Consider the following 24,506-nt stretch of genomic DNA (forward strand, 5'->3'; position numbering starts at 1 on the left):
TAATTTATTCCTTATGCCACCGAAGAGTTTGATGAATGGTCCTTGGCCCAAAAGGCTGATTCTGTTTCTCTCCCTACTGATACCACTGAGTGCTTCCTACATTCTCTGTTTTTGCTTCAAGTTTTCAGCATCTGTAGCTTTTTGCTCCAAACTCACTTACCTAAATTGGTACACTGTTGATTTTTAATTTGGCCATCAAATCACCACATACTCTGCCACTACATGGAGCCAATGCCAGTTTTGCCAATGCAGCTAGATGAATCACTTTATCTATTACTGCTCTCCTTCATATGCCTATTTGATGGTGCTTATTCACGCATTATTTTAGTCATTTTTATTTATATGATGAATGAACACAATGCATAAGAGGTTGCAAGGCCCAAGGTTAGCAATTGTGGTAGCTTCTACTTCAGTGAATCTCAATCCATCTGCGGAAAAAGCCAAGGTAGTCCATTCTGTAATGATACAAGATTTTCAACTTAATTTTTCAGGATGAAGGTGTCACTGGGAAGGCTAGCATTTATTGCCCATCCCTAATTGCCCTTTGAAAAACTTTCTTCTTAACTGATGTCCTTGTGAGATGATACCTCTAGAATCTTGCTGAGTACAGACATCCAGGTTTAGACCCAGCAATTATGAAGAGTAATATATTTCCAAGACAAGATAGTGTGTGATTTAGAGGAGTCTGCAGGTGATGGTGTTCTGATGTTGCACCTGCTGGCCTCAATTAAAGCAGAATGCACCAGGTACAATGCAGAAGGTATAAATGAGGAGCAGCAAGTTTAGCAACACAGAATTTCATAAGTTGCTGGCTTCACATCGTCACTAACTGCTAAATTTCAGGACTAATGTCAACTTGCAGAACTGCAGTCCAACATGGAATGCATGATTTCTTCATTTTTAAATGCACATAAAACCTCTGTAAAAAAAACTAATAATTATATTGTATAATCTCTTGCAAATAGCATAAGCCGGTGCTAGAGAAACCCAGCCTCCATCAGTGAGTACGTTTTGCCCAGGTTCACTATAGTGGGGAATTATTCCAATGATATCCTAACACTGAGTTTTAAAAATCTCAGTACACCCCAATGACTGGAGTAATGGCTGAGTAAATATCAAGTTACAAGGATCTGACAAGATAAATGGGATTTCTTTCTCTCTCTTGTAACTCTATACAATTTGCATGCTATCTAATCCATTCAAGTTGTCTGTGCTGAGCCAGAAAACAGGTTAAAACTAGGCAACCACGTTAGAAGTCATGGCACCAGTCATGCTGGAGTATTTTATGACTCAGAGGATAGAGTCAAATAATTACCCTTCATCCAGGGATATCCAAAAGTCACTCTAGTCATTTTTTTTCTCTCAAACAAAAGCCTGGAGGAGAATTGGATTGGATCCTTTAGCCCAATCAGTGCACACCTTCACAAAGTGGAAGCATTGAAGTGCAAAACATTGCATGTCAAGCAGTATAGCACAGCAATAGGCTCTTCAGTCCATAATGCCTGTGCCAACCATGATGCCAATCTTAGCTAATCCCATCTGCCATACCCTTCAATTCCCTGCTTGTTCATGTGCCTGTTCAAATGCCTCTTAAATGTTGCTATTGTATCTGCTTCTACCACCCGCTCCAGCAGTGCTTGCTAAGCACCTTCCACGCTCCATGTTTCTGCCAAGGCAAAGGGCAGCATAATGGCTGACCTGAAGTATAGATGTCTACGAGTTTAATGCATTAATTCATTGGGAAAATGAATCAGTAATACACATGCAGGGAAGAGGTCAAATCATCCTTGTCACACTGATTAAGAAATGGAAACACTGTCAAATCTCCCCCTCCGTGACCTCTTTAGTCACCTTCCTCCTGTTGGCCAACTACATCGCACTACAACAGCGGAAGTGGAGAGTACTTTGGTGAAGATCACCACAGCAATGCAATTCCAAGACACTTGGTTTTTGTCAATGTATTTTGTAGTAACAGACACCTTGCTCTCTAGTCAAGATGTGAATAATAGCTATAGATTTGATATTCCACTGAGGTGACCAGTCATGGAACAATAACTTATTGCCACATCCTATAACAGTAAATCACTCATGCTCACGACTGGCTTCTTCACTCTCACTGCAATCATGATCAGAATGCTTGGAAAGGCAGTCAGTGAATCACACATTCTCTAGCACTTGTCAATGATTCTTCTATTCATTAGCTGACCCCCTGGGGTACACCATCTGCATCCAACTGTGCATAGCTTGGAGAACCCTTGCCACAGGATCATCACAGCTACCCCTATCGCCTTGTGCTACTCGTGTCCTTGTGAAGTACGAGTCCCCAGGTGAATAACTAACTATCCAGCTCACCTCACTGAATTGTAAGTATCTGAGCTGTGCATGAATCCTGCCACTGCTCTCTCAGAAGGATTCAAATCTGAGGAATCATCCTCCACTCACTTCTGTTGTAGATGCAAAGACTCAGTCAAAATGTGGATTACTAATGTCAAGAGCAAATCTGAAAGTTATGATGACATGATCACATTTCACTTGTTGTTTAAATGCAATCAATATGAATCATGGCTGCATACCAGTGAATCACCAGATCTCCAACAACTTCCCCTCTGCACCTGCAGATTCAGAATTTGTGGAGACCTGCACCTGTTGTAGGAATCAGAGGCAGACAATAAATGAAAGAACAGACCAAAGGACATTTGCAATGGCACATGTAGATATGCGAGTACAGACTGAGGCGTTTGTGATGTGCACTACAGAACACAAGTGAATGTTCACCTGTAATGGCCTGATTGATGCCATGAATGAATATGCAGGAGCATTACATTCTTGCTGCAGAGTTGACCATTTCTGGCTAGCCGCTTTCATGCTCTGCTACTTAATTGAAAAGTCATCCAGAAGTCAGTAGCCCATGTGCCAACTCCATTCACCAAAACCCATGCACTGACCAACACTGACTTCCAATTAAGCAATACTTCAATTTTAAAATCCCACCAACTCCCCCCTCGCCCCCCCCCCCCAGACTGTTTTCAAGTCCCTTCAGAATTTTGTCCCTAACTATGCAATCTCCTTTGGATTAACAATCCTCTAATTTCTACCCTGCTCTAATTTCAGCCTCACGTTCATCCCCAAATTTAATTACTCCATTACTGTCAACTGATGTTCAGCCTCAGAGGCCCAACACTATTGAAGTTCCTTCCCTACCCTTCATTTCCCTTTACCTCTTCCTCTTTAAAAAAAAGCCTACCTCTTGACTAAAATATCAACCATCTATATTTCATGTGGCTTGGCCAATTTTAGACCATAAGACATACGAGTAGAATTAGGCTATTCGGCCTTTCAAGTCTGCTCTGCCATTCGATCATGGCTGATTTATTTTTCCCTCTCAACCCCATTCCCCTGCCTTCTCCCCGTAACCTTTGACACCCTTACTAATCAAGAACCTATAAAACTCCGCCTTAATTGTACCCAATGACTTGACCTCCACAGCCCTCTGTGGCAATGAATTCCACAGATTCACCACCCTCTGGCTAAAGAAATTCCTCCTCATCTCAGTTCTAAAGGGATGTCCTTCTATTCTGAGGCTGTGCCCTTTGGTCCTAGACTCTCCCACTACCAGAAACATCCTCTCCACATCCACTCTATCCAGGTGTTTCAATATTTGGTACGTTTCAATGAGATCCTCCCTTCATCCTAAACTCCAACAAGTACAGAGCCAGAACCATCAAATGCTCCTTATGCATTAACCCTTTCATTCCTGGGACCATTCTTGTAAATCTCCTCTGGACCCTCTCCAATGCCAGCACAATCATTCTTAGATATGGGGCCCAAAACTGATCACAGTACTCCAAGTGTGGTCTGACCAACGCCTTATAAACCCTCAGCATTACATCCTTGCTTTTATATTCTAATCCTCTCAAAATGAATGCTAACATTGCATTTGCCTTCCTTACTACTGACTCAATCTGCAAGTTAACCTTTAGGGAATCCTGCACTAGGACTCCCCAGTCCTTTTGCACCTCTGATTTCTAAATTTGCTACCTGTTTAGAAAATAGTCTACGCCTTTATTCCTTCTACCAAGGTGCATGACCATACACTTCCTTACACTGTATTCCATCTGCCACTTATTTGCCCATTCTCCCAACCTGTCCAAGTCCTCTGCAGACTCCATGCTTCCTCAATACTACCTGCCCCTCCACCTACCTTTGTATCGTCTGCAAACTTGGCCACAAAGCCATCAATTCCGTCATCCAGATCATCAACATATAACGTGAAAAGTAAAGGCCACAACACCAACCCTGTGGAACACCACTGGTCACAGAAAAGGCCCCCTTTATTCCCACTCTTTGCCTTCTGGCAGTCAGCCAATCTTCTGTTCATGCTAGTAGCATTCCTGTAATACCATGGGCTCCCACCTCGTTTAGCAGCCTCATGTGCAGCACCTCAAAGGCCTTCTGAAAATTCAAGTAAACAACATCCACTGCACTCCTTTGCCTATCCTGCCTGTTACTTCCCCAAAGAATTCCAACACATTTGTCAGGCAAGATCTCCCCTTAAGGAAACCATGCTGACTTCGGCCTATTTTATCATGAGCTTCCAAATACCCTGAAACCTCAACCTTAATAATGGACTCTTACCAATCACTGAAGTCAGGCTAACTGGCCTATAATTTCCTGTCTTTTGCCTCCCTCCCTTCTTAAAGAATGGAGTGACATTTGCGATTTTCCAGTGCTCCAGAACTATTCCTGACTCTAGTCATTCTTAAAAGATCACTACTAATGCCTCCACAATCTCTTCAGCTACCTCTTTCAGATCCCTGAGGTGTAGTTCATCTGGTCCAGGACTTATCTATCTTTAGACCTTTCAGTTTCCCAAGCACCTTCTCCTTGGTAATAGCGACTACATTCACTTCTGCCCCCTGACTCTCTCCAATTTATGGCATGTTGCCAGTGTCATCCACAGTGAAGACTGACACAAAATACTTATTCAGTTCATCCGCCATTTCTTTGTTCCCCATTACTATCCCTCCAGCGTCATTTTCCAGCAGTCCAACATTCACTCTTGACACTCTTTTACTCTTTACATATCTGAAAAAACTTTTGGTATCCTCTTTTATATTATTGGCTAGCTTAACTTCATATTTCATCTTTTCTCCCCTTACTGCTTTTTTGTTGCCTTCTGTTGGTTTTTAAAAGCTTCTCAACCCTCTAGCTTCCCACTAATTTTTGCAATATTGTATGCCCTCTCTTTTGCTTTTAAGCTGTCTTTGACTTCCCTTGTCAGCCAGAGTTGCCTCATCCTCCCTTTAAGATGCTTCTTCTTCTTTGGGATGAACTGATCCTGTGTCTTCCGAATTACTCCCAGAAACTTCTGCCATTGCTGCACCCTGCTAGGGTCATCCATCATCCCTGCTAGGCTCTCCTTCCAATCAACTTTGGCCAGCTCCTCTCTCCTGCCTCTGTAGTTACCTTTACTCAATTGTAACACCAATACATCCGATTTTAGCTTCTCTGTCTCAAACTGCAGGAAGAATTCTATCATGTTATGATCACTGCCTCCTAAGGGTTCCTTTACCTTCAGCTCCTTAATCAAATCTGGTTAATTGCACAACACTAAATTCAGAATTACCTTTTCGCATGTGGGCTTGACCACAAGCTGCTCTAAAAACCCCTCTCATAGGCACTCTACAAATTCCTTCTCTTGGAATCCAGTACCAACCTGATTTTCCCAATCTATCTGCATATTGAAATATCCCATGACCACTGTAAGATTGCCCTTTTTACATGCCTCTTCTATCTCCTGTTTCAATTTGTACCCTACATCCTGGCTACTATTTGGAGGCCTGTATATAATTCCCACCAGGGTCTTTTTTACCCTTGCAGTTTCTTAACTCTACCCATATGGATTCTACATCTAGTTTGATAAGAGTCCTAAAAAGCACAGTAGAATGTTTTGCTTAGTTTAAAGCACAACGTCAGCAGAAATTAAAAATTTTGTTGTGTTGTCAAATTTCATTTATTACAAAAATGTGCAGTGATCACTTCACTTTTACTCTCATGAGAAATTCTGGACATCACCACTAGAATAGTTACTTACTGGAGAATCAAGAAGCTCTGATTACGAAGCAAAAATTACCGTGGTCTGCCATAGTTTCAAACTTAACTTCGCAACTAGGATTTGAATCCAAGACATCAAAAAGAATTTAAATCAACACCACAGAACATGGTAAACTAACTGTTGGTGGCACAAAACACCAAGAAGTTAATAAGGGGACATAAGGTGGCTATAAAGGGACATTGATAGATTAAGTGTGTGGGCAAAGATCTAGCAAATGGAATACAAGTGGGAAAATATGCAATGGCCCATTCTGGCAGTTCCATTTCTATGCTGTACAGCTCTGTGACTCTGACTCTATGACATAATTAAAGTTGAAAACCATATTACCTAAATGGTGAGAGACTGCAGAACTCTGACGTACACAGGGTTCTGGTGTCCTTATACATGAATTGCAAAAGTCCAGAATACAGGTACAGCAAACAATGAGGAAAGCTAATGCAATGCTATCCTTTATTGCTAAGAAGGTTATGCTTGAATTATATAGGGCACTGGTGAGATCATATCTGAAGCACAATGTACAATACTGATCTCTTTATGCAAGGAAGGACTTTAATGTGCTGGAAGCAGTGCAGTGAAGATTTACTAAATGGAATGGGAGGGATATCTTGAGGAAAGATTCTTTTGGCTGAAGTTTACTAGATTGAGAGGAGACTTGACTGAATGCACAAGATCCTGAGTGGTCTTGACAGGGTGGGTGTGGAGAGAATTCTCTCTTGTGTGAGGATCTAGGTCCAAGAATCACTCTTTAAAAAGAGACACCCAGTTAAGACAAATGAGGAAAAACCTTTTCTCTTGGGGTCATGAGTCTTTCAAAATCTTTTCCTTAAAAAACAGTGGAGGTACAAATTTTGAATTTTTTTTTGAAAGACAGAAACAGATACTTGAGAAGTGAGGGGTTGGGACTTGAACGATAAGCATGGGTAGACAGGAATGTAGAAATGAAGTTACACTCAGAGCCATGGTCTTATTAAATGGCAGAGCAGGCTCGAGGGGCTGAAGGGCCGCTCCTGCTCCTAATCTGTATGTTTGTATCTAATTCCCCAAGGTCATTGTTTTATGAAGTAGAGGCAAGAACAACTGCAGTACATCACAACATTTAATTGCACAAACTGTGACACAGAATACAAGTACACTTCTTAATAAATCTAATCTTATTCAAAAAACCAACAATTTTTAAAAAAGGAATCCTGAAAACAATTACTATGTGTGTGATGATGCAAGCATGTGACTGTATCAAGACATTAATTTTAATATAACTGCAAAATATTAATTGCTACAGTGTAGGTGGACAGGTCAGTTTATAATCAGTGGGAACATAAATCCTGATTTATCCAACCTTTTGTGGTCATATTAATCCTAGTAAAGTCTTAATGTTACTTGGGACTAGTTTACAATGTATTGAATCAACTGAGGTAGAATTATAACTTTAACATAATAACTAAGGGAGTGGCTAAGTTTTATTTGAAGAGATGAACATACTGCTTAGCTAGTAACAAGAGTGTAACTGAGATCATAAAGGTTGCCCAGTAAATATTATCAACCACTGATTTCATTATGTACCAATAGATAGAACCTTATTCCTCAAAACATTAGTAATAATATTACATCATATATTGGCATTTCTAACCCCTGTAAAACCAATAGTCTTCATGGTCATATATGACAGTATCAAGTAATAAGATCTAGGCAACCAACTTAATACTATGTTTTTATTACTGATTAGAACAAGATAGCTAAACATAGATGTATTAATTAGTTACTGAACTTAAATTAACTGCCTCCTACATCAATTTTAGAAGAAAGCTAAGAACTATGACTTTTAGGATTAGGGTTAAGGTTAATAATTAGACTTAAATACCATTTTTTTGTGTATTTGGTCATACTTACAACATTGAGAGCCAGGAACAGGTAAAGGCCTCTCCTCTTCCTCTTGGAATGCATACTAATTTGGAAAAACAAAAGTACCATCATACCTCAATATTAGAAGTCAAGTAGTTTGACAGCTGTAGTAGTTTGAACCCTACACAAGCAATATACTTCAAATTTTAAATCTGAGGCATTGTCTTTGTATGGCATTGGCAGTATTGGAGCTTCAGCATAATGGCACCAACACTGTGACCGGCTATGAGTTGCCCAGATTTTTACAAAGGAATAGCTTGTTATTCTCCTCTCTTACAATTGCCACACTCAGTTTTTGTAGGCTTCTGAACACAGACCTTCTCTATTCCTTCATAGGACAGAAAATTCTGGAAACATTCAGCAGGTCAGCTATCATCTGTGGAGAAACAACGTTTCAGGTTGATGACTGTTCATCAGAACAGAACTCTCCCTCTGCAGATTCTGCCTGATCTACTGAGTATTTTCAGCTTCTATTTCAGATTTCCAGCATCCACCATATTTTGGTCTTGCACTAATGCAGCATGTTATCCAGCAATAACACCTGCATCATCTGTTGACAAGACTAGAAATTGCAAGGCTGCTCAATCGATTGGAATAGTTGAAACATACAGAAGCTGAAGTATAAACAGGAAATATAAATTGTAATTAAATCATGTAATACAAGTGAAATTAAGATTGGGGAAACAGACGGTACTAAAAGACAGAAATAAAGAGGCTGGGCTGAGCAGAAGATTTAAGAAACTGTTTTAATTTTGAAGGAATGAAATTTCACACTTAGATTGTTATTTAATAGCAAATCTTATTTCCCATAATAGTTAAAAACTCATGTAAAACAAAATACACCAGCATAACTTTTCTGGAGTCTTCAGCAGGAACCAATGTCAAGTATACTCCAGCCAATGCATAAGTTTCAACAATGAATCTATTGGTGAAGTTCTGTCTTTATGCTTCCTGTGGAGAAGTATGATTCCTCTGACAGCAACCTATCAACCTCAGTATTTCAATGCACATGCTGATGACAAATGTTGTCATTCAACTTACTGCTTTAACAGCGAGAACAAACCCCCCTGCTATGCCATGAAGATTTTGTAAGAAATTGTAACAAAATAACACAGTAATTCAAAAACAAGTTTTTTTTAAGCACACGAAAATGTTATACTCCCAGCAAAATTTCAGAACTTGGATTGCCAAGATTATGGAAAGATGCTCGCACTTGAAATTATGGTTAAAAATGTCTAAAAGTCAAAGTCATACTCGAAGTCGAGCTTATTGTCATATGTGAGCATTATTGAACCCAAAGATTTAATCCTGTTCATATTGCTTGCTAATACATCCCCCTGTTTCCCAGGACTGAACTTTAAAAAGGGGAGCATCTAAAATTCAAAATGATTCAAATTTTTTTTTTACAATTAATGTATTAATAATGCCTGTAAATGCAAAATAAAAATCACTTTTTAAACACTTACATCATCGTGATCTCTCATTGCGTTCAGCTGTTCCAATTTTTTGGCCCAGTATCGTGCTTCTTCTTCTGGGATATCTGCAATGGAAAGTACAATTTTTCCATATACATTTAAAGTAACATCTAAACTTCAAAACAAAAACCTATATAATGAAATGAAGCAACTTCAAAATACCAATAATTTGTGCAATTATACCTTGAAAAGTTTAAATCTACACACAATTCTACCCAATATCATTGCATCCAACAACTAAGTGTAGTTAAAACCTCATGTTAGAAATGTTGTGTTTTGAATAATAACTGTGCAGTAAAGTAATAACTTTCATTGTAGACACTAGTGTTTTGAATTCTCTGAACTGCACTCTGCCTATGAAAAAACATTTTCGTCTTTTCTCATGAATTTGCGGTAACAAGTTCAATTATTTATTGACCTGTCAACTACTTAATTCATCAATAACTGTTACTTTAAAGTGCTTCCCCAATAAAGTTGTGATGAATACATGCAGGTTTACAGATTTTTAAGGTGTCTTCATTTTGATCAATTTTAGTTGCATTTTGTACATTTTACTGCTGCAATCAGAGTTAATAGGTAGGTTAAGTTGTATGATTTCAGCACATTAAATTGAACAGGATACTTTCGCTTTGATATATTTACTATTCCATGAAGTGCTTGATTGCATACAAATCATATCAATCAACTTATTAGCAAAATTATGCAGTATAATCACTGTCAGATTTGTGAAAAACAGGCTCTGCAAATTACTCAACTCCATAGCTGGATTCACAAATGTGATTAATGCTTGTTTTTTTTAAAAAAATCAACCAATTGAAAGATAGTATATCTCCCAGTAAATAAAGTGTGATCATCTCCATCCAAAATAAATGGTTTATATGGTTATGCAGGTCTTCACAAGTTCCAGCTATGAGTGTGTATGCCCCATTAATTTTGCTTCTCAGCAGGGTTCCCTTACAGCACCAAGATATCCATTTGTGGGACAATACGATGGTAATGTTGAACAGCAGCAATCCCTCTCTTTCATAGTTCTTCTGAAAAAATGATTTTGTCCCATAAAATTTAATATTTTCAAGTCTAGACTATGTTAATTATTTGCCTTAAATAAACCCTTTAAGAAAATTAACCTGAAGAGGTTGGGATCAAATGGGGGTAACAAACTAAGGTTGTATAATTTATTAAAGCAGCCAAAAAATAGCTCTCACAGGCCACTAGTACTAAAGCACTATATTGTTATAACTTAAAATGGAACTGGAAACTTTGTTTCAGGTTAATAGAAATGCTGGCTTTTCTCAATATTTAAAAATCATTAAATGTAATCCACAAGGCAGAACTCCATACTAATTAGAACTATCCCTAAAATTCTTCCCATCTTAACCTCTTCTCCTTTCTCCTGTGTAATTTACCCATTCACTGAGCGCAAGGCTCGTTCTTGGGCCAGAAATGTACAAGTTAGCCCCAAAAGCAACATTTATTTGACAAAGCACAATCTCCTAATGGAAAACGTCCTACAATACACAAAAGATACCTACATTAGACTATTGTTTATTGACTACAGCTCCGCCTTCAATACAGCAAACTCATCTCCAAACTCCCATATCTGCGACTTAACACTTGTTTTTGCAATTGGATCATTGACTTCCTAACCAACAGACTGCAATCAGTAAGGATAGGCAGTGACACCTCCGTCACAATTATCCTTAACACTGGTGTTCCACAAGGCTGCGTCCTCAGCCCCCTACTTTACTCCCTATACACTCCCAACTGAGTGGCCAGATTCTGCTCTAACTCCATCTACAAGTTTGCAGATGACACCACCATAGTGGGCTGAATCTCAAATAACGATGAAATTGAGTACAAGAAGGAGATAGAGAGCCTAGTGGCCATGGTGTTACAACAACAACCTTTCCCTCAATGTCAGCAAAACAAAAGAGCTGGTCATCAACTTCAGGAAGGAGGGCAATGCACACACTCCTGTCTACATCAACGGTGCTGAGATCGACAGGATTGAAAGGTTCGAGTTCCTAGGAGTAAACATCACCAATAGCCTGTTCTGGTCCAACCACGTAGATGCCACGGCCAAGAAAGCTCACCAGCACCTCTACTTCCTCAGGACGTTAAAGAAATTTGGCATGTTCCCTTTGACCCTCACCAACTTTTATAGATGCACCACAGAAAGCATCCTATTCAGATGCATCATGGCTTGGTATGGCAACTGCTCTGCCCAAGACCGCAAGAAACTGCAGAGTTGTGGACACAGATCAGCATATCACGGAAACCGGCCTCCCTCCATGGACTGTCTATACTTCTTGCTGCCTCGGTAAAGCAGCCAACATAATGGAAGACCCCACCCATCACAAACATTCTCCTTCTCCCCCCTCCCATCGGGTAGAAGATACAGGTGCCTGAGGGCACGTACCACCAGACTTAAGGGACAGCTTCTACCCCACTGTGATAAGACTATTGAATGGTTCCCTTATACAAAGAGATGGACTATGACCTCACGATCTACCTTGTTGTGACCTTGCACCTTATTGCACTGCACTTTCTCTGTAACTGTGACACTTTACTTTGTACTGTTACTGTTTTTACCTGTACTACATCAATGCACTTTGTACTAACTCAATGTAACTGCACTGTGTAATGTATTGACCTGTACAATCGGTTTGTAAGACAAGCTTTTCACTGTACCTCGGTACAAGTGACAATAATAAACCAATACCATTATTAGCACAATAACTGATGTGTTATAGGTTCACAACTAGCATTTCAAGTTCTAGTATCACGCCAAGATGAATGAACAGGTTTGTACTTCAAAAGAAATTCACAAAATATGTTCCTACATTTCTACTTGTATATTAAACAGCCATAACCCATAATTGTACACAACAGCAAAATTTATGATGACAAGTACTTTACCCAACAGGATAAAATGAAACATTTTAAGGATTAAGTAGAGAGGTGTGTTGTGGTTTGGTGTTTCATATTAAGGGCAGCAGTTTGCTGACTGTACAAACTGCTGCCCTTCATATGAAACATCAAATCAGGCTCTCAAATGTCTTTTCATTTATTGTGATATTACTGGGAATAAAAAAAACAAACTTTGTATCCTGGAAAACAATTTTATCTTCAATTATGTTTTACTCTCAAACATACATACTATGAAATGCAACACACAAACATGGAGCAATTTGGTCTCAATGAAGTGTACACAATGAAGGAAATGATATGGACTAAAAATTTCCAAAGGATAAATCAAGTCCAAAGCAACACTGAGAATCTAAGTCATTCCATAAAGTTATCAAATATTTTAAACAGGCAATAAATGGATGGGTGTCGAGGTAAGAATCATTATTAATTATCATTTCTAAGTAGTACAGAAAGTAGAAAGGATAACAACAAGTGTTTTCGGGGGGTATAATTTTGATAAGCCAGCAACACTTTGCATTGATGTGAAAGGTGGCAATTAGAAATTAACCCTAATAAGACCAGAACCTAAAGTATAGCCAAAAACCTACCAAGAGGTAATTCAAATCGAGTGTCCAACAAAATCCTGTGAAATGTTGGGTCTTTTGTCCCACAGATTTCATTATCTGTCATTATGACCTCTGAGTCAAGAGTCAGCCATTCACCAGGTCCTTCCTTCAAAGAGAAAATGGAAAGCAAGTAACTGATAGGAGGAAGGTGACAGCTCACAAAAAGGAAGTTAAAGATCAGTTTTGAATATGCAGCATGAAAGGTACAGAGAATACTGAGGAAAACAATGTACTTTTATTCACTATGGCTGAGCAGTGGTATGCATATACAATAATGCAGAAAGAATATGCAGTGGAGGACGTCTGACCCCTTCAAGAATTGGAGTAATTACAAATCAATCATCAGTAGCGTACCATTAAATATTTGGACATTCTTTTCCACCCAGCATACCATTTGCCATTAATTGAAAATAAGTAATAATCTGAAATTTTTTTTTGAAGATGTTACTTTCAACTTAATCTTGTTAATTTATCCAAAGCACAGCAGTGTTTATACTATCACAAAAATAGATTAAAAGTTTTATTTATTAACAATCAACACCTGCTTAAAAATATGGTTGCTCTTCAAAACCAGAATACCTCGAGTTATTTATTGAACGATGGCACCAAATACTTGAGATACAATTTTAAAAGGATCAAAAGGTCTGATTACAAAAATAAGAGAGTGGAAATGGTTCAAGGGTATTCTCATGAATGGAGTCTCTGCTTTGAAGAAATATGGAAGTAACTTGGATTTCTCACCTATCAAGAGGAGGCAACTGACATGATACACAACAGAGCTATCCGAGACAGCTAATGCTGAGAAGCTAAATCCAGAATATCAGATCAATACTAGAATAAAGAGATAATGCTGTGAAAAAAGTTGCATAAGTGTTTTTAGAAATTCTTCACCAAAACAATGATTATAGATATTCAGGTATTATAGCAGAAGGGGAAGCACATAGAACTGGTTAAAGTAGCGCTGGATAATACATGGGAGAAATACTTTTTAGATGGATGAACACAACATGCCCAAATAAACTTCATATCTATGAATTTATAAAAAATATTTCTAACAAAATACATAAACTAATATACTGTATGCAACTGAAGGATGAATGATATTACATCGAGGTCTATTACCTTAGCTGTGTAGCACCTATTCTTTTGTCAGTAATTGATCCAGGTTCACAGTTCAGAGACAAGAAGTGCATGCATTTTTCCATGGATGGCTGACCACATTAGAAAAGGAAAATAAATAGACATGCCTCTTCCATCAGGAGCAAATGTTATGGTGAATGACTCTCCTTTTGACTCCCCATTAGCAAGACACAAAATGGGGATGTGATGAAATCACTATTTGAAAATCAAAAAAAATACCCAGTTGCTGGAAATCTAAAATAAAAACAGAAAATGCTGTAAACTCCCAACAAGTCATACAGCATCTGTGGAGACAGAAGAAAAGTTAATGTCTCCTGTGGAAGACCCGTCATCAGAACTGGGAAAGTGGGAAAACAAGAGAAATAAAGGACTGCAGATGCTGGAATATCTAGATGAAAAACACTGTGATGTTGGAGGAACTCAGCAGGCCAGGCAGCATCTGTGGAGAAACGTTTTGGGTTAGGACCCTTCCTCAGGACTGAAGATAGGAAAAGGGGAAGCCCAATATATAGGGGGGAAAAGCAGAGAAGTGATGTGTGGACAAAAGAGGGGAGGTGGGGTGGGCACAAGGTGGCGATAGGTAGATGCAGGTAAGAGATAGTGATAGGCAGGTGCAGGGGAGGAGGGGAGAACAGATCCAACAGGGATGGGTCAGAAGGTAAGAAGGAAAAAAGGGTAGAAAAAAAAGAGGTTAGGAAAGGGAAGAAAAGAAAAGGCATGGTTGGGTGGGGGGGGGGGGGGGTTTTGAGGGGAATACTTAAAGTGGGAGAATTCAATGTTCATCCCATTAAGCTGCAAGGTTCCAAGATGGAAAATGAGGAGCTGTTCCTCCCGTTTGCATTTGGAATTCTCCTGGCAATGGAGGAGGCCGAGGACTGACATATCTGTGATGGAGTGGGAGGGGGAGTTGGAAGTGACTGGCAACGGAGAGATGCAGATAGTGGTTACAGACAGAGTGCAAGTGCTTTGCAAAACAGTCACCTAGTCTGCATTAGGTCTTGCCAGTGTAGAGGAGGCCACACTTGGAGTACCAAATGCAGTAGATGATATTAAGGGAGGTGCAGGTAAATCTGTCTCACCTGAAAGGACAAGTTCACTCCTCCCTCCCCACTCATCCCACTCCCACCCCAGCGACTTTCCACTGCCCCTGCCATAGGTGCAACACCTGCCCCTACACCACCTCCATTCAGGGACCCAAACAGTCCTTTCACCCATCAACCTACCACCACCTTGTGCCCATTCCTCCTCCCCTGTTTTGTCCACCTATCACTGCTCTGCTTTTCCCTCCTATATATTGGGCTTCCCCTTTTCCTATCTTCAGTCCTGAGGAAGGGTCCTGACCCAAAACGTTGACCGCCTGCTTTTCTCCACAGATGGCCTGCTGAGTTCCTCCAGCATCACTGTGTTTTTCAAGTGGGAAAACAGGTTAGTTTTCAGTTACAGACCAGGTTGAATAGGGCAAAATGAATGTCCCTTGATAAGGTGAAGCCATGATAGCCAAGGTGATTCCACTATTTGGCTGGTAGATTAACAAGTGTTCTTACAAAGGGAGAAATCATATGAAGTAACATGCAAAGATAGCAAAATGGGTAAATGTAACCAGGAGAAGGGACGGTGCACACAAGCATAATTGTATACGACCAACTAGAATCAAAGCTGGAAAAAATGGTACTAAGTCAAAATTAAAGGCTCTTTAAGATATCTTTATTAGTCACATGTACATCAAAACACACAGTGAAATGCATCTTTTGCGTGGAGTGTTTTGGGGGCAGCCTGCAAGTGTCGCCACGCTTCTGGCGCCAACAACCGCATGCCCACAAATTCCTAACCTGTATGTCTTTGGAATGTGGGAGGAAACCGGAGCACCCAGAGGAAGCCCACTCAGACATGGAGAGAATGTACAAACTCCTTACAGACAGCGGCCGGAATTGAACCCGGGTCACTGGCGCTGTAATAGCGTTACGCTCACCACTACACTACCCCTTTACTTGAATGCATTTACCATTCGTAAAAGGGCAAGTGATTTAGTGGGGCACAAATAGAAACAAATGTGTATGATCTTATAGCCATTAAGAGAAACAACTGTGAAATAACCAAGGGTGGTCATTAATTATTCCAGGATACTTTTTTGTTTAAGGAGGTTCAAGTAAAAGAGGAAAAAGGAGGCAAAGTAGCCCTGATCTTAAAGAATGAGATAAAGCCCGTAGAGGGAATGGACCCTAGCTCAGAAAACTGAAGTAGAATCAGCTTGAGTGTAGCTATGAAATTGCAAAAGACAGAAAACATTAAGCTCCCAAATGACAATGGTGGTAATAGAACAGAGTACAAGATTAGGAAATTAGAGGTGTAATGAGGGTAATACAATAATCATGGGAAACTTTAGACTACACAAGTTGGGGAAAACAAATTGGCAGCAAGACTGTGGAGGATGCATTCATGTAATATACAAGAGATGGTTTTCCAACAATAAACCAATGAGGGAGCAGGCTATTTAGATCTCATTTTGCCTGATGAAGGAGGAATAATTGATAATTTGATAGTTAAAGAGCCTTTAGGGAACAGTAATTATAATATGATACAAAGCAATTTAGTTCAATCTGAAACCAGGGTCTTAAATCCCAATAAAGGAAACAACAAAGGCATGAGGCATGAATTAGAAATAGAAGATTGGAAAGCTACAGTGACAGTAAACAAGCAATTGCTAATTTTTAAAGAATTAATACATAATTTACAAACAATATATAACACTTTAAGGCAAGATAGCCAAATAGGAAAAGCAGCCCAGCTGCGCTATCAAGATAAATAATAATAGAACAAATCAATCAAAGATAATTTAGGATTTAACAGTTAATAAATCTGTATTTTATTTCAGATACCTGTGTTGATGCATTTTTAAAATTCTTCAGATTGAAATGCAGCCAATTTTTATATCCAAGCCAATGGGAAATACTTTCTCGATTTCCAAATTTTCACTTAATAAAAAGATTTGCCGAAATCATAACCCCTTTCTTAACTGAGGAATACCTGTGCAATGTGGAAAACTGCAAAGTCATCTGCTTTGTTAGAAGATATGAAAATGCAGACTTTTTTTAAAAAATATGCTGAAAAACTGAAAAGTGTTGTGTTCAGAGGAACCTCGGGGTCCCAGCACCCAAATCAATAAAAGTTATTAGACAGGTTCAGCAAGAAATTAGGAAGGCAATTAATTGCAGAAGGATTTGAGTACAGAAGTACAAATATCTAGGAAGGCAATTAATTGCAGAAGGATTTGAGTACAGAAGTACAAACATCTTGCTCCAATTATATTGAGGCCCGGGTGAGAGCTGGAATATTGCGTACAAGTTTGACCTTCCTACCCAAGAAGACACGTTACGATAAAGGAAATACAACACCAGATTAATTCCAGAGGTGAAGATGAAAAAAAAACTGCAAATGCTGAAGATCTGAAACAGAAACTGAAAATGCTGAAAATACTCAGTGGGTCAGGCAGCATACGTAAAAATGAAAAACAAAGTGAACATTTCACGTCAAAGGCCCTTCACCAGAATTAAGATGCCAGATTTGCCTCATGCATAGGGATTCCACAGAGTAGACTTTCTTGAATTTAGAAGAATGAAAGATGAAGTACACAGAATTCTTAAGCGGCTCGATACAGAGTTGATGTTCTTCCTGGATAGGTTATTTGAACCAAAGGTCACAGTCCTAAAACAAAAGTGTGGACATTCAAGAAAGATGAGAACAGATTTCTTCAGCCAGGGACTATAGTTGAGTGTATTCAAGACACATCCATAGATTCTTCTATTCTAAGGAAATTAAGGGGTATGGGGTAAGTGCAGGAAGGTGATGTTGAGGAAAAGGATGTGCCATGATCTTACTAAATTGCATTGCAGGCACGGGAGTGGGGGGAAGAAGAGGAGGAGGTGGGCTTCTATTTCTTACGTTCTTATCACCTCCAATGGTTCTTTCCCATGCTTGCACCATTACCATTCTTGCTCCCTAAGAATATGTCCTTGATCTTCTCATCCACATACCCCAAAGACTCAATCTAAGATGCCACATGCACGCTGAAAACACCCATTTTTACTACAACATCACCTGGTTGACAACCACATGGTATCTAACTTGTCATTTGCCTCATATCCTTTATCAGATAAGCAGATGTTTCTTCCAATAGAGGATTATGGAGATCAAAACTGTCATTCTCATTCTTAGCCGTCCACTTTCTTTGGCAAATTCTATCCAAAAATGATCTGAAGAATTTGTAACTTCACTGTCATCTTTTGCCACAGGTGAGTTTCAGTCTTCACATCTGTGCCACCTCTGAAAACAGAATTTCCTTTTCATAATTTTCCCCTTGCCCCAACTCATCCACTTCCAAAACTCTTATCTTTGCCTCTGTTACTTTTGAAAGGTTAGTCTGATGCATTCCTGGCTGGTCTCCCTCACTCTATTTTGTAAGTTTAATGTTATTCAAAAAAAATTATCCTGACCCACACGAAGTCCCACTCAACAATCACCCATGGGCTTGCTGACCAATGCTGGCTCCCAGTTAACCAATACAAATTTTAAAGTTCTCATCCTTATTTTCAAATCCCATATGATCTTCCCCTTCAGCTGTGTAATCTTCTCAAGCCCTATAATGCCCAAAATTTTCATTGTGCCACTTGAGTATTCCCAAATCTACTCATTCTACTATTGCAGTTATACATGCAGACGTTAAGCAGAAAGCTCTGGAATTCCCTACAAAAACGTCTTCCCTTTCCTCATTTAAAACTTCCCTTAAAACTGACTGTCCCCCAAAGTGTTTCGTCTGCTATCCTCATATCTCCTTGTGGTTTTATTGTTTGCTAATGCTTCCACAATGCACCCTGGAGTGTTCTCCTACATTAAAGTTGCTACAAAATTGAAGTTTTCTTAACACTGAGATGAATACTGTAGTATAACAGAATTATAAGGTGGTTTGAAACTGCTATAATTTCATTTACATCCTGAAATTCACAAAATATTAATATTTTAAATCTCAATGCCATTTATAACAGTCAGAACATCTACAACCTATTGATTACACAGTGACAATGTAATTAACACATTTATTCTTTAAAAGCAAAGTAAAAACCAACAGTTAGGCAAATCTTATGACACGAATGTTCATCCTCACATAAAATTAAAACCTTGGGTACAAGACAAATGAGCCACATTAATAATTTTTACAAAGCTAAAACTTCACTCCCTATGGAACTTTGCTATATCATTCTGTAAATAATACTTCTGCTCATATTATTTCAACAATTTTTTTCAATTTTCCCCAGCTTATTTAAAGGAACACCCTCATGAAAAAGTGCATCAATCAATTTGTTTCAGCTGTGACATGTTGCACAAAAGATAAATATGTATTTAACATAGTTCACATCATTGATTCCCCAAGATTTGACTCTTGTAAGCCAGTAGCTATCTCCTAGCACATCTTTGCCTTGAAACAGATTTCACTAACTGTCAAACAAGCTGCATTATCTGACCCTCATCCCATTGCTTTCAACATCCACTCTCTCAGATCCTGGTCAGACTCCTACCTACAGATAGCAAATCCCTGCAATAACTTCATAATTTAATAATCATTTCCAAATTTAATATTTACAGAATGTTATATCAAAGTACCATAAAATTGAGTTTGATATATCTATTAACTTACTATTTACATTAATGCATCAATTCTATACTACCTTTCTCCTTCCAAATAACAGTGAGAATGCAAACAGGAAAAGCTTAGCAAAAACAAATTGATTACAGCCTGCAATGTTTCTTTCATTAAACTTCATGATGTACCCTTTATATTGCTAATGTATTCTTTTCCTTTTCTTATGTTAGGGTGCAGGTATATGGAGAGGGACTATGACACTAGCATGTTAGGAAGTGCTACTTGAGGGCTAGGGCAAAAATGTATTATCGACAGACTTTTGTCTATTTTGACAGACAACCAGGCATAATGTCCAAACAATGAACCAGGAAGACAATGTTTCATGCCAGTAAGTGCTCACTCCTCAATACAATGTACGAGTGCAGTTCATGAACAAAGCTGTATAACACAGAATATGAACTGTTGAGAAGAATGATTTCCTTTGTCTGGTATTTGAATACTAACCACATTGTAGAATTAAAACAGACAAATGGAAATGTTTGCAAATTACAAAATAAAGATTTAGAGGGACACAATATATCAATGAAGGTTTATTATTCTTTATCAGCACTCTACTGGAATAGACACTTCACTGTAACTAACATTTGCACGAGTTAAAAGATCCTATACCTTGAAACTTCAACCAGATAATTTCATAAAATTTTACATTAGAGAGAGCTCAGGACAAAATTTACATGTTTGGTTCATCCAGGGCATTTATTTCAGCAATACTCTAGGAAGCATGCACACAAGTCACAGAAAGTATACAATATCAGAACCCCAGGACTTGTCAGCTCAGTACCACTTTCCTAGCAATCTTTTGGAGTTCCGCCTTACCCTTCAATTCCCAATTTACAGCTATTTCTGGGATATTACTTACATTATCTATGGTAAACATTGATGCAAAATACCGATTTAATTCATCTCCCACCTTCATTAAGGAATTATTAATTCCTTAAATTGATTTTAGATCAATGGCCACTTTGTTAACTCTTTCCTTAATTTCCTGGAACCATTGTTATTTTTACATTTCTAACTTGTTCTGTCATTTTATCCAATTTATCTTTCCTTATTAATATTTTAGTCATTCTTTGCCGGTTTTTATATTCTGACCAACCAACTTTGCAGAGTAACAAATCCCCCCTACCCCCAGGTCTTCCCTTGGAATTTTTCATTCTCACTGGAAAGTATCTGTCCTATGTATTCTGAAAGATCCCTTTAAACACCTGTACTGCATTGTGTTTGACCGATCCCTTCATAAATTTACCAGCTCATTTTAGCCAGCTTTGCTTTCATGCCCCCATAATTACTCCTACTTTAAGTTTAAAATACTAGACTTAGACTCACCTTCTCTCCATCAAACCGAACAAAATTCAATCTTATTATGATCACTTGCTACCTAGGAGCATCTTCACGAGATCAGTATTTAATCCTGTCCCACTACACAATATCAAGTCTAGATTCGTACATTCAATTCCATTCCATGCAGAACTCTGGAGTTCTTTATACACTTTTGGTTTGCTTGCTATTAAAACTAAAAATCTATTAAGAACTAAACAAAGCAATTCTTCCATTATCGGCAATTATCTAACTTAAAGTTATAACTTTTGTTTACCACATATGTATTTTTTAATAATTGCACCAACATATAAACTATATCTTCTAAAATTAAATATTTTGAAACTAGATTGAATAATGACTGGGCTTTGACAGAAACATGCCTTCCACTAGGTTAAAAGCAGTCAGATTTCTGAATGTTTCTGCATGTACATTTGCTGTAACCCATGACCTTCCCCTATCCAGTACCATCTTAAAAGGATGTCTGAAAAATGCCAGAAACAGTAAGGATCTACCAGGCTGTGGAAGCATTAAGAGATAAGCTTAAACCACAACATTTAAATTAGACTTCAATTGTACAGAAAGTGGAAAATAAAAAGCTCTGATAAAATAATCATTTAAAAAAAATCTCTAACACTAATTAACTAATGAAAAAACTGGACTTCAAGAAATTGGAGTAGTTTTCTGGAGCAATTCACACTCCAATAAACAGAACACCTACTCTTGAATGCATAAATTTCTAAAATTTTCCCCTATTATCAGAGAATGAATGGCAGGCAAATACACAAAGAACATCACTGAACAAACTTCAACCAACATCATTCTGTTGGTCAGGTTCTATTACACCTGGAGGAGACTTGAGGAGCAAGGTAATTTGGACCAAAATTTATGAATTGCCAAGCATGTTCTTGTTCCAAAATTTGCTATCCAAGTTATTCCATAGAGTACTGCTATCCCTCCTGTTATAATTAATGCAAAATCTGGGTCATTGTATTTTATCGTTTCTAGTGCTAAATGCCAGGCAGCAGAGAGTGAGGGAGGTGGAGAGGATAGGAGGCAAATTGAAGACCCTGAAAGTAGAGAATTACAGAAATAGTGAAAAGTACATGCAAAGAGACAACAGGAAAATTGAAGTTTAGCAAAAGAGAGAAAGTCCACAATGGAAGACTGTGCAGGATGAAATAGTGAGAAACATTTTGTATATGAAGAATGCCATAAGAAACCAGACAAAAGATGATCTAATCTCAATCCCTCTGAGTCACATCATATTTCATAATGGAAAAATCTCAATAATTGCTTTAATATCTTTAAAAATAATCAGAAATAAACTTTATCGTAATATGTGTACATGTTAACTATTACTTAAAAGAAGAACATCCTGCTGAATCAATGTCCTTAACTTGAGGAAATAACACCTAATTGGACTATAGAAGGTCCAAATGTTACTTCCAGATTTCTAAAAGGTTATTGTTAAGGCACACCCTGGGGATACAATCAAAAGGAAATATACTTGCCAATTGAACTGTTGTTGTTAAAACCTGTAAAAATAGGTTAGAAAATTTTGTTTCCATCAATATGGCACTTTCAGTCAATGACCAAAATTGTTAAGAATGAGTTTTAACAATTGATAAAATCGGTTTTAGCTACTGACACTGCAGTCAGTAAGCCTGTACTGAATCGAAAATGGTAACGGCAGTCCAAATCAATTTAACTTTGGAACTAGAAATTCTTAGTATGTGTCAAACTAGTCTCAAAATGAGAATAGATTTGAGAGTGAGGGAGATTTAGGCTTTCTCCTCCACAGAATCTAACTAAGCCTCTCTTGTCAAATAATAATCTAAAGTGGCTTCACACCACAACTTAAACATTTGTGCTAAGTAAAATTGCTTTAGGTGATTGTAATATGTCATCTGGGCAAATCAATCTGGAGACAATAGATAAACAGTTGGTTCTGGCAAAGAGTCTTCAATCTAAAGCATTTGCTCAGTCTCTTTCCAAAGATGCTGCCTAAACTACTGAATACATTTCTCCAGCATTTTCTATTTTTATTTCAGATTTCCAGCTGCAGTAGCCTCATTTTTTTTTTATTTTCAGACAACAATTAAACATTACAAGCTGTTTACCTCATTTGATTGTCGTATACTCCTTAAAGGGATCCACACTGTACCAACCATTGTGTCCCAGATCAATCCTTTGTTCCACACTTCAACAGTCAAACCTAGGTCTAAGCGGTTGATTTCACTGTAAAACAAAACAAAGAAAATAATGTTAATGTAGTAATAATTATGAAATAATTATAATTATGAAACAAAGATACAGAAAATAAAGGATGTGATTAATATTCCACATGAACTGATAAATTAATAAAATTCAGTAACTTAAGCTCAGTGTAAAATGAACATGTGCCTGCACTGAATCAGTATCTTTCATACTTGTAACCTTTTGTGTTGCAACAACTCTCAAATTTTTCTCAGTCATACAAAACCATTTCCCCAAACTAAAAAACAATTTTTTTTTTTAAAAACCAAAATCCTTAATTATTTTCATAACTCCCATGAGAATAGGACATAAAAACATAAGGAAAAATATGAGGAGTGCTTTAGCAAATCTGCAAAACACAATATTCCATTGTCCCAAAGTCACTGGACACTTGCCCCTAGGCCCTGAACACTGTCTGCCACAGGGAGTCCAGCTCAGAGCACTCATGTATAGCCAAGTGCAGTATAAGGACCATCTCAGCACAGTCAGCCACTGGACTCACAACATTCTTCCCCAACCCAATACTCATAGGCTGTCAAAGCTGTCTGAAATAAGAACTACTGAATGCACGTGAAGGTCTTTAACATTCACAAACATTCTGTATCACAAGAACATAAAAAAACAGGAAGGTAGGTCATATGGTCCTTCAAGCCTATTCCAAATATAATAATATCATAGTGGATCTGATCTTGGCCTTAGCTCCACATGCTCCCAACAACTGCTGACATATCTATCAACCAAAAATATGTATCTCCACTTTGAAAATATTCAATGATTTAACCTCCATAGCTTCACAGGGTAGAGAACTTCAAAAAAACCATGATCCCCAGAGAAGAAATTCTTAAACGTGACTAGTTTTTCTGAAAACATGGCTCCTGATTCTGGATTATTTTAAACTCCAATGAGATTGACCCAATCTGCTCAACCTTTCCTCGTAAGACAACCTCTTCATCAGAGCAATCGACCTTCTCCGAAATGCCCCCAATGCAAGCATACCTCTCTTTAGATTAGGCAGCCAAAGCTATATGGAGTAGTCAAGGTGTGGTCTCTCCAACACCTGGTACAGTTGA

The 24,506-nt window shown here is 38.2% G+C and overlaps 1 protein-coding gene across 1 annotated transcript in view; it reads right to left on the minus strand.

Annotated features, from left to right (window-relative positions):
* The window catches only part of LOC127582541 (protein unc-13 homolog A), a 261,016-nt gene that overhangs the window by 180,572 nt on the left and 55,938 nt on the right, over positions 1-24,506 (minus strand). Inside the window, exons 4-7 of the mRNA XM_052037881.1 lie at positions 23,301-23,418; positions 13,008-13,131; positions 9,481-9,554; positions 8,003-8,057 (exon numbers count right to left, since the gene is read on the minus strand). Coding sequence (XP_051893841.1) covers positions 8,003-8,057; positions 9,481-9,554; positions 13,008-13,131; positions 23,301-23,418 — 371 coding nt within the window. The remainder of the gene's footprint in view (positions 1-8,002; positions 8,058-9,480; positions 9,555-13,007; positions 13,132-23,300; positions 23,419-24,506) is intronic.

Source organism: Pristis pectinata, chromosome 24 (assembly GCF_009764475.1).
Source record: "Pristis pectinata isolate sPriPec2 chromosome 24, sPriPec2.1.pri, whole genome shotgun sequence".
Taxonomy (NCBI): domain Eukaryota; kingdom Metazoa; phylum Chordata; class Chondrichthyes; order Rhinopristiformes; family Pristidae; genus Pristis; species Pristis pectinata.